This window comes from Wasmannia auropunctata, unplaced genomic scaffold, assembly GCF_000956235.1.
Source record: "Wasmannia auropunctata unplaced genomic scaffold, wasmannia.A_1.0 LD336044.1, whole genome shotgun sequence".
Classification (NCBI taxonomy): Eukaryota; Metazoa; Arthropoda; class Insecta; order Hymenoptera; family Formicidae; genus Wasmannia; species Wasmannia auropunctata.
The window spans coordinates 452,725-462,953 of NW_012026846.1; the positions used below are offsets into that span (position 1 = coordinate 452,725).

A 10,229-nucleotide genomic window follows, 5' to 3' on the forward strand; every position below is an offset into this window, starting at 1 on the left:
GGGCGTTCAAGATATCAGTAGTTTCGAATTTCATGACGTTTGATTGCTAAGCTATTATAACGAAGAGAATTAGTTTAACCAAAGCCGTTGGCTCGTTCCGATCAAGATGAGAATACTACTGTTTGGATTTTTCGTAATTCTTTTGCATGGTCAATGTAGTACGTTAAATAATCTTCATTAAAATAATAATAATTATAACTGTTATTATTACGAATATTTTTCTATCTTGAATAATTTAGCGGTTAATTGCATGTTTCATCAATTATTTAAAAGTAAATTTCACGTTATTGTAACAGTTTATAAGAAATATTCTAATAAAAAGTAATATTAATATTAATTTTACCTATCATATATGATAATAATTAAATGTTAATGTAAATTTCTATATTTCCTATTTCAGTGTCTAGGCTTGTGGTTGTTACTGATGACTTGAGACTCGGATGTAAAGATCTGAAAAGTACTACGCCACTGTTGCGTCTTAAAAAGTATCTCTTTTGCAATTATGATAACACCGTTCGTCCGAGCCATCATAAAGTAGTTACCAATGTTACTCTTAGACTGATGCCGAAAATGATGGAATTCGTAAGTGCATCATCGTAGATGTATACTGTATTGCATGATTGATGAAATATTTAATAAAATAGTTGTTTTAATCGCGTCATATTCTAAATAACATTTCGTCACACATTGTGTGACATATTATTTTTAGCGAGAACTTTGATCTTCAAACTATTCATATTTTAACAATATTGCCGTACAAATCTTATTTTCTGATATAAAACATGTGTTAATTAAAGAATTAAAATATTGTTTTATGCTGAAATTATTGTCTGATATGTAATTTTCATACTTTTTCTATTCATTTGATAATAATTAAAAATACAAAATATAACCAACCTATTTGTAAGAAAAATTAATCAATTTTATTAACAGAGCGGAGAAGGTGTACTGACACTTCAAAGCTGGATGTCGTTTGTGAGTCTAAAATATTTTACTTATTATACACATTCTCATTTTAATAAGATATTTAATTAACAGTCTTGGACGGACACGTTTCTTAATTGGACATCAAGTGACTTTGAGGGACTTACTTATATTCACGTGAAATCATCCAATCTTTGGATGCCCGATCTCTACGTCTACAACTCGTAAGTTAGTTTCGAATCATTATTATAAATCGCTAATATTAATAAAATTGAAGTAAAAATGCAAAATATTATAACGAAGAATGAAAATGCTTTGTAAACTTCATTAGATATAAAGAAATACTTCAATGAAGGTATAATCTAATTTATCATTTCTTTTCTTTTTTAATTAAAGAAATTGACGTATACATTTAATTTAAATTTTAAATTTCTATTTTTCCTATTTTTTTAAAGATAAATTTAAGATATTACTCATTATTTAAAATAAATTTTCCAATTCTCGTTTTTATATTTGCATATTTTTCAATTATGTAATATAAATGCAACTAAATATTTCGATTACACTTCGTTTTTTAGCGGCGATATGTCGAATAGTGATATGGTGGTTCTCGACACGAACTGTTTGGTCTTTAATACGGGTTCTGTTGTTTGCGTGCCGCCTGTAAAATATATGTCAAAATGTGAGCCCGATTATACATATTGGCCTCATGACCAGCACACATGTGTCATTACACTCGGCTCATGGTCGCATACAGGAGAGGAAGTCGATGTCCATCTAGACGGAACTGGAGTACGTGAATCTTATTTGGTTTATTATAAAATAATGCGATGGTCAATCTTTCTCATAAATATTGTTTTTCCAAATATTGCTTTAGATAAAAAATTATGCATTGTAAAATTATACTATCTTAATGCATCTCTCCAGTTAATGACGGAGATATTATGAAATTGCTGATAAAAATTTTGTTTCAAAATTATGAAATTGGAATTACCTTTCTTTCTCTCTGTTTTAATTTAATTGTAAGACATTTTCTTAAAAATTTGTACGCAATTGTTGCTTTTCCTCTCTCTATCCCGTTTTTTCTTATTTTATTTATAAATAGATTTATATTATCTTTATGTTATATTAGATTAAAAAATAAAATCTAACCGTATTTATTTCACAGGTTAACATGCACGGCTACGAAAATAATACAGATTGGGATTTGAATTTATTAAGCGCAGAGAAAATCGTTAAGAAGTATAAGTGCTGTCCGAACGATACTTTTCCGAGAATCGATTACACATTTTCATTGACTCGGCACTACAGCAGAAATCACAAATCGTACATCACACCAGCCATTGGTAAGCAATTGCAAAATCGAACTTTAGTAAATAATAAAAAAAAAAAAGTAGCATAGTAAATTTAGATCATGAATGCCTTTTCTAGCTTTGATATTCCTCACCCTAACGGTGCTATGGTTGGATTCAAGATCGGTTGAACGAGTAGCGATCGCGAGCATAAATTTTATTTGTCACTTACTTTGCATCTTCGATTTGTTCTGGGCGGTGCCGTACAATGGCCCTCATCCTCCTAATATATGTGAGTATCAAAGTCATAAAGAATGTAAAAAAAATATTTTAAATTTAAATTTAAGAGAGATATTTCAATTTCGAAACTTTGAAATAAATCTTTTCGTACCAGCAACTTTGTAATATAATTAAATATTGTTTAAACGTTATTTTATGCGACAGAAGATGATATTAGAATTAAAAATAATATATTAATTAGAATCAATTAGAATCATACATAAAACCATCACCACTTAAATTACAAACAATAAATTTTATTTCTTACATTTATCCTGCAGTGTTGTTCTACCGCGATTCCTTGGCGCTGGCTACTTTTGCATTAATTCTGACGGCCTTGTTACGTAAATTGCAAAATATGAGTATGGAGATGCCAAGTTGGATTTCTTCCACGACGATGTTCATCTTGAATAACAGGGCTGGTCGATTCCTGGTCCTGAACGACGAGGAGTCCAAGATAGTAGACGCAGGAGGTATAATGACCGAAGACAGCTCGGACCTTCCAAAGTCCGGAATGATGAAAGAATCGTCCTGGAGACATTTCGCCGCTATCATCGAGTGGTTGTCATTCTTCTGTGTGGTCCTCTTTTATGTCATTATTTTAATCATTCTTGTACCTTCAGGAGCCTCGAATTAATCCATGACAATCAGAATATTCTTCAATAATACTCAAAATCCTTCTAAACAATCTGTTTACCTTTTTTGTAAATGATTAAAATAAATAATTGCGTTATTTTTAATTATAATGTATTGCGTTTTTTAATTTACTTCTGTTAAACTTCATTTGTAATATTTTTTTATGCAAAAAATTTATGCAATTTATTAAATTTAATGATTATATTTAATAATTGTAATTATAAGTATGTTAAAAAAAGTAGTAGAAGAGAGAATTATTTAAAATGAATAATATACATGAAATTTATTAAAAATGGCATAATGAAGAATCAATAAAATGTAATCAATGTAAAAAATAAACTGGTTTTAAATTTTCTAAATAATTCGATCGTTTTCTTACTTCCATTATTTCTATCTGCTTGAAAATTTTCTATTTAGCATAAATACTAAATATTATTCTCACAAGACATTATCTTCAATTTAATTGATTTAAAAAAATGATAAATATTATATATGCTATACATTTTCCAGCTTTAAAATTGATAAAATAGCTAAAATAATATAAACAATTGATATAGTTGAGATAATTTTGTGTTTCCGTTCGAAAAATGTGTTTGTCCATGATTTAAAATAAGATAAAACTATTGTTGATAAAAACTTGTTGCTGAGGGGGCGGTCTTCGTGGTCTGCAGTTTTACGTTTCACTGGGCGTATGATTATCGCTATTTCTGCTCTCACATAATCCAATGCTAATGTGAGCAACTCAGTCGTTGCAGATCTATTCATCGTGTAGGTATTCAAGATGAGCAGAAACAATTTCTTTCCCGTCCTACTGTTTATTCTTCATATCGTGTGCATCGATGCGATAGCAGTGAGAAGTAGCAGTTGTAGCTCCGAAACCAAATCGCCCATGGTGAAATTGAAAAGGCATCTCCTATGCGAATACGATCCCGATGTAAGACCGGTTAAGGGTAATAATAACATGACGCATGTGAATTTCTTTATGAAGCCACACTTCTTTGAATACGTAAGTAATATCTATCGATGGAAAATATTTAAAGAAAAGTATCAATATTTCTTTGCGACTTTAACTTTAAATATAGGAGCCAAAAATACGCTACAATTTACAAAATAAAATCCAGAAAGTCGAATTTGAAATTGTAATTTATTTTTTAGAGTCACGTAAGTGAAATCTTCACGTTGCATGGGTGGATGTCAATGGTAAGTCTACACAATTACATGTAAATAGTATGTCCGCATAAATAAGTTTGAGAAAAGAAAGTGACATATCGATTATTCAGTTGTTAATGGATATTATGGGACGCGCTTTAATTTTTATAATTAATATAACTTACTTTTTCAAAATTTTTAAATATAACGTTCAGGTTTTATATTAATATTCTGCTTTAATACAGCTATGGAATGATTCGCATTTGATGTGGGATCCTGCGCAATACGATAACATCAAATGGATACCTGTATCAGGGAATGAAATTTGGGTGCCTGATGTTTTGATTCATAACGGGTAAGCAATGTATAATATATACTTCAATTTAATATATACTATAATATATACTTCAATTATTATTTTAATATATATACTATAATATATACTTCAATTATTATTTTAATAATTAAAAACGTTATAATCTAAATTTATCAATAATTATATTAATATCTGTCATTTTCTGATATAAATATATTAATTTGCTAATATCGGAATCCGAATTTAATTTCTATAATTATTATACTCTATTGTCGGTTAAAAGCTTTTTATTAACTCTTTTAAATCATTTCATTTGAAATTAAACGCGTGCACGATCTCAACAAGCATCAATTATATCAGAGAGTTAAAATAAATCTGAGATCGTGACGTAGAAAATATTTTAAAATTTCTACGTTTAACTTGTGGTATGATATTGAAGTAGAATTTATCAACTTATTTCAGACGAATTGAAGAAAGCTCATCGGATTACGAACGTTCAAAGTGCTGGGTGTCGAGGCAAGGGATGATTAGATGGTTAATGGCAGCAAAGTATAGTACAAGCTGCATCACAGATAATACGTGGTGGCCATACAATACTTTAAATTGCACTATACAATTCGGATCGTGGTCACATTCCGGTGACGAGATCGATCTTGATACCAATCAGAATAAAGTGGTATGATATTTTCACTTTCTATCAAAACAAATTAATTTTAAATAAATGATACTTGCGTGATATGTGTATATATAAATGTTTTAGTAATACTTTCGTAAGTTCACATCTTTAATTTTCATTTCTTTCTGCCAATTGAATAAATTTACAGTCAAATTTTGACTTCGCATCGAATGTCTACGCTAATGTTGAGTGGGATTTAGTGAAAGTTTATATAACAAGATGGGAAAATAAGTACAAGTACGATTCGGGTTCAACTATTAAAATGCTTTCCTATCACTTTATTCTGAGGAGTCATTGGGGTATAATACGCATTGCGTTCATAACACCTACTATAGGTACGTACCGTGTATTTTACTAATTTTCATTAATATATAAATTCCATAATATTATTTCAGTGCTATCAAAATATCCTTATTACTCAAAGCGTTTATGATTAAAATTTTTTAAAAATAATTTTAATAATTTGAATTTAATATACGCTAATAAATGATAATTTAATTTTCAAATAATTAACCTAACCTTTTGCTTTTTCCATTAATTTTGAAATTCATTGAATTTTACATGTTCACAGTGTTAATGGTGATGACTCTAATGACACTGTGGCTAGAACCGAAATCGTTCGAGCGAATGGTGATTGCTAATCTGAATTTTATTTGTCATTTACTATGTATACAAAACGTGCATTGGGAAATGCCGAGGAGCGGTTTTAACACTCCCAAAATACGTAAGCCATTTAATAAGATAATTTGATAGGATATATAACAAAAAAAAGTCGCTATTTAAAATATCGTTCATCTTGCAATTAAATCTTCAATTCTCGATATCCTGGCAATTAATATTTCAACATTAATTTCTGTGAAATTAAGTCATCCAATTATAAGTAAGTATATGTAATTTGTAATACATCTAACTTAACGTCAGTTTTTTTAGTTTTTTTTTCTAATTTTACTGTCACTCGTAATAGGAAAGAAACAGAGAGAGAGAGAGAGAGAGAGAGAAAGGAAGAAAAAAAGCACAAATTCGTTTTTTATTTTAGTCGTCTTTTACGAGAGCTCTCTCGGGATAGCAACGTTCGCTCTCATTGTCACCAGTATCTTGCGACAGCTGCAAGAATTGACTACCGAGCCGCCCACGTGGATCGCGGCCGGCACGACATCCATTCTGCGCAGTAGAGTTGGACGGATTCTTCTAGTCAGCATCCTGGACCCGGCCGCGACGGCCAAGATAGAAGCGGATGTGGACGATAATACCGACCTCGTGCAATCGAATATGGGGAATAGCAAAAGATCGCCGTGGAAATACATTATAGTGCTCATAGGATGGTTAGCACTTCTAAGCGCGCTTCTGGCCTACATTATACTGCTGAGCACGTGTTTGCCTACGTACTATGCCATAACAAACTAATTCTCTACTGTACGAAATAGATTTATTTCGAATGGAGTTGTTAAGGATATGTATCATGTTAAACAATATGATTATATAACAAGTAAAGAAACATAAATTGTAAAAAAATATTATATATATGTAATTGGATATATATTGGGTTGAATGGAAAGCTCTCTCGTTCGAATATTTGCATCCATCTCTTAGAAAAAAAAACCAAAAAAAAACAGAATGAACTTTCCATTTAAACCCAATAGATGGATTCGGATATCTATAGGACGAATTTCCTCTTTTCTTCTTATAAATACCTTTATTTTGTAAAACAGGTTTGCTTTGGACACTTATACTAATATCGCTCGTTCTGTTCGCTCAACAACAGTGTCAATTGCAACTTAACCTACATATCTGATAATAAATAGAGAAATCAAGAAATAGAGATATAGAACGAAAGTAACTGCCCGAAAATATATACCTTAACTTTTATATATGGCTTCATTATACCCCGTAAATGGTCATTTCCGAATGATACTTATATATATAAACTTTCAATATGATCTCGCTGAATTTTTCGACTTTGCAGCGATCAACATTTCGTTACACTATGTACATATCAATGATTTAGCATTTCCGCTCCAGAAGAATCCTCAAAATGTGCACAAGTAAAAACATCTCCGATTATATCGACATAGTCTAATCTCGTTTCGTATCGTATACACCTCGAAAAGATACGTCTGTAGAAACTAAAGAATAAAATCGCACCAACGCTCTGAAGATCGGCATGCATGTGCATACCGGCATATCTTCGATCATGAATAAAAACATATATATATATATATATTTATATATATATATATATTACGCATATACATACCAAACACTGAAGATATCACTGGGAAAAAAGATATAGAAATTGATGGGTTTCCTCTAAACATACGCGAAAAACGGAATGAGCTGATTCTCACTGCGACTGATACAGGAGATAGTCCTTCAGCAGTCTCGGCAAAGGGAGCAGATTGACCGCGTTTCTCTTGGTATATTGCAATATAGCGTCACGGCACGCGCTCTGCAGAGTTGATACTGCTGAAACACACAGGAACAACCTAGAAACCCCGTGCTGAGAGAAAAGAAAACGCGACCTGACTCCAGGACATACTTACCTCCGTACAGCTGAACTATCCGAACTTGCTTCGTGGTACCGTAGACGTCCACCACCGCGCGCAACGGTCCCGCCTTGTAGGGAATATCCTTCCCGCACACGCCCTGATCCTCGCCGTTGATGATGAAGTGCATCTCCGCTTTGTCGGGGCAACCGGCCTGCGGCACGTACATGATACCGATACGACTGCCCGCATCCGTAGGCAGGATGCACTGGGAAGAACCGTCTATATTTGGCTTTAGAGCATTGAAGGGAATGACACCGCGCGACGTCTGCACGTTGACCCCATCTGTGACCAACTTCTTCTCTCTGGCTGGTATTCCCGGTGGTATACCTTTAATGGACGAGTAACAAACTTTAAAAATCGTTGTAACATAAAATTATGGGAATTTCGGAACATAATAGGGGCAAAAATAACACGGATTAGATGAATTTAGAGTGTGTAGCTTGTTATATACGCTTGCTAAGGCTGCGGTTCCATTTAACGCTCGCAACGCTCTTGAAATCATTTCATCCTTGTTGTTTATCAAATGTTAAAGAACAAGTTAATGCTCGCGAGCGTTGCGAGTGTTAAATGGAACCGCAGCCTTGGCAAGCACGTATAATACGCTACACATTCTAAATTCATCTGACACATGTTATTTTTTTTTGCTCTTATTATATGCTGACATTCCCATTTTATGTTACAGCGATTTTCGCATCAAACATTACAAACATAGCAAATCATTTCCAACAAGCTCCCTCTTTAGTTTCCAAAGTTAACAGTAATCTTACATTACATAAACAAACAGAATTTTTGCAAGATAATCATGGTAATTTCGTATAGTAGATATTAACCGGTGAGAGACGTGTACGTGGTTGACAGACCACCGTCGAAATTGTCCCAGATAGTTTGATTCCTAGTTATAGCGAGGATCCAGGTGTTGCCCAGTCTAACCAGATTGGGCATCGCGTATTGAGGCAGGTTGTTGTTGACCGACGCCGGATCGATCAGGGTGAGACCCAGCCGCATGTGGCCGCTCCATCCCCTCTCCGTCTTCTCGATCTCCACGAGGAAGATCTCGCCCGGCTGCAGCGGCTTCTCGCTGAAGGCCACCGAATTGGCGAAGCTCGTGGTGCGCACCGCCACCGTGCTGTCCTCGCACAGGAGGATGTTCTCGCCGTGAATCGGGTGGAACCTGGTCACTATCTTCCTAGACTCCTCGCTCATGGTGGCGCGACGTGTGTAGGAATACGTAGGTTAGGTATACCCGAAGAGGACCGCGCCGCGTGCACCAGGTGCATGCCTGAGATCTGCGTCAGATCGACGGGCGCGCGCTGCCCCTGCGACGCGCCGTCATCGAGCGGAATCGCCCTCCGCGAGGGAGTCAAACCTCGCCCCGAAGAAAACTCGCTCCTCCACAGGACGGCGCGGCGCGAGCGAGTAGTCCCGAAGCCTCGCGAGGGAATCGCGGAGCAGATCGCGCGAGAGTAGCGGTAGCGACTCGTGTCGGTGCTCTCGGTCGTCGCGCAAAGTGCCACCGCTTAGGTTAGGTTCGCTCGCTGCGCGGCGGTCGCGGAGGAGATCCGAGAGACGCCGGTTTCACGAAATTTACATGTTGACGCTCGCGCGCGACGAGCCCGGCCGGGCAACGATTTTGGAAACCTCCTAGTGTTTACGAGGACTCCGGAGCCACCATTACACGGTGAGTGCGGATCACTATGGCGCTCGTTCCGGAGCGAGCGAGCGAGCGAGGCGCGTGCGCGCGCGACGTCGAAGGGGTGCGGAGCGGTCGGAGCAGTCGGAGTATAGTAGCGAACGAGTATCTAGATATCCTTTTTAGATGATCTCGCATATGAGAAGAGCGCGCATTTTTATTCCTCCCGATTATATAATTATCTTTCGATTATCAATCAAGTATACATGATTTTATATCACCAGAGGGAAATGCGATAAAGCGCAGCGATATCGTTATAGATACCCGGGAAAAAAAGTTCCACTGCATATTATTATATATAATTATATGCAAAATATATGTCCATATATGTTTCTTTCCTTTGTAAAATTATTCTTTAATACAAAATTCATAATAATAAGAAGGAAGCATGAAAAATAATTAAAAGAATAATTTTTACATTGTTTTTTTTTTTACAAAAAATAAAGTTTGAAGAAATGAGAAAAATTGCTCATATGTAATCATATATATAAGAGATTAAAAATATACATATATAATTATATATGAACAATTTTTCTCATTTCTTTAAACTTGATTTTTTGTAAAAAAATTATTCTTTTAATTATTTTTTATGTTTCCTTCTTATTATTATCAATTTTGTATTAAAGAATAATTTTACAAAGGAAAGAAACGTATATGGACGTATTTTGCATATAATTATATGTGGAATTTTTTTTCCCGAGTACTGGATATGCTACTTAAT

The 10,229-nt window shown here is 34.5% G+C and overlaps 2 protein-coding genes across 4 annotated transcripts; one reads left to right on the forward strand and one right to left on the reverse strand.

Annotated features, from left to right (window-relative positions):
- The first annotated feature begins 72 nt into the window (after positions 1-72).
- Positions 73-6,871, forward strand: LOC105451804. The gene is made up of 15 exons (XM_011692488.1): positions 73-158; positions 401-582; positions 934-975; positions 1,039-1,148; positions 1,503-1,716; positions 2,093-2,270; positions 2,356-2,508; positions 2,777-3,126; positions 3,904-4,137; positions 4,287-4,331; positions 4,526-4,635; positions 5,059-5,272; positions 5,421-5,607; positions 5,844-5,996; positions 6,309-6,871. The coding sequence occupies exons 1-15, from the start codon at positions 107-109 to the stop codon at positions 6,674-6,676; spliced, it is 2,592 nt and encodes an 863-aa protein (XP_011690790.1). The 5' UTR covers positions 73-106; the 3' UTR covers positions 6,677-6,871.
- A 79-nt stretch (positions 6,872-6,950) lies between these two features.
- On the reverse strand, positions 6,951-9,522 carry LOC105451787 (neuralized-like protein 2). Of its 3 annotated transcripts, XR_974625.1 has the most exons (4): positions 8,649-9,522; positions 7,813-8,145; positions 7,527-7,735; positions 6,951-7,395 (listed from the first exon to the last, which is right to left on the reverse strand). XR_974625.1 is itself a non-coding variant. In XM_011692460.1 (3 exons), the coding sequence occupies exons 1-3, from the start codon at positions 9,019-9,021 to the stop codon at positions 7,614-7,616; spliced, it is 825 nt and encodes a 274-aa protein (XP_011690762.1). In that variant the 5' UTR covers positions 9,022-9,522; the 3' UTR covers positions 6,951-7,613. The 3 variants fall into 3 exon arrangements, 2 of the variants coding, with proteins under 2 accessions (XP_011690762.1, XP_011690761.1); XM_011692460.1 differs by having other exon boundaries at positions 6,951-7,732; XM_011692459.1 differs by having other exon boundaries at positions 6,951-7,735.
- Positions 9,523-10,229: the final 707 nt, after the last annotated feature.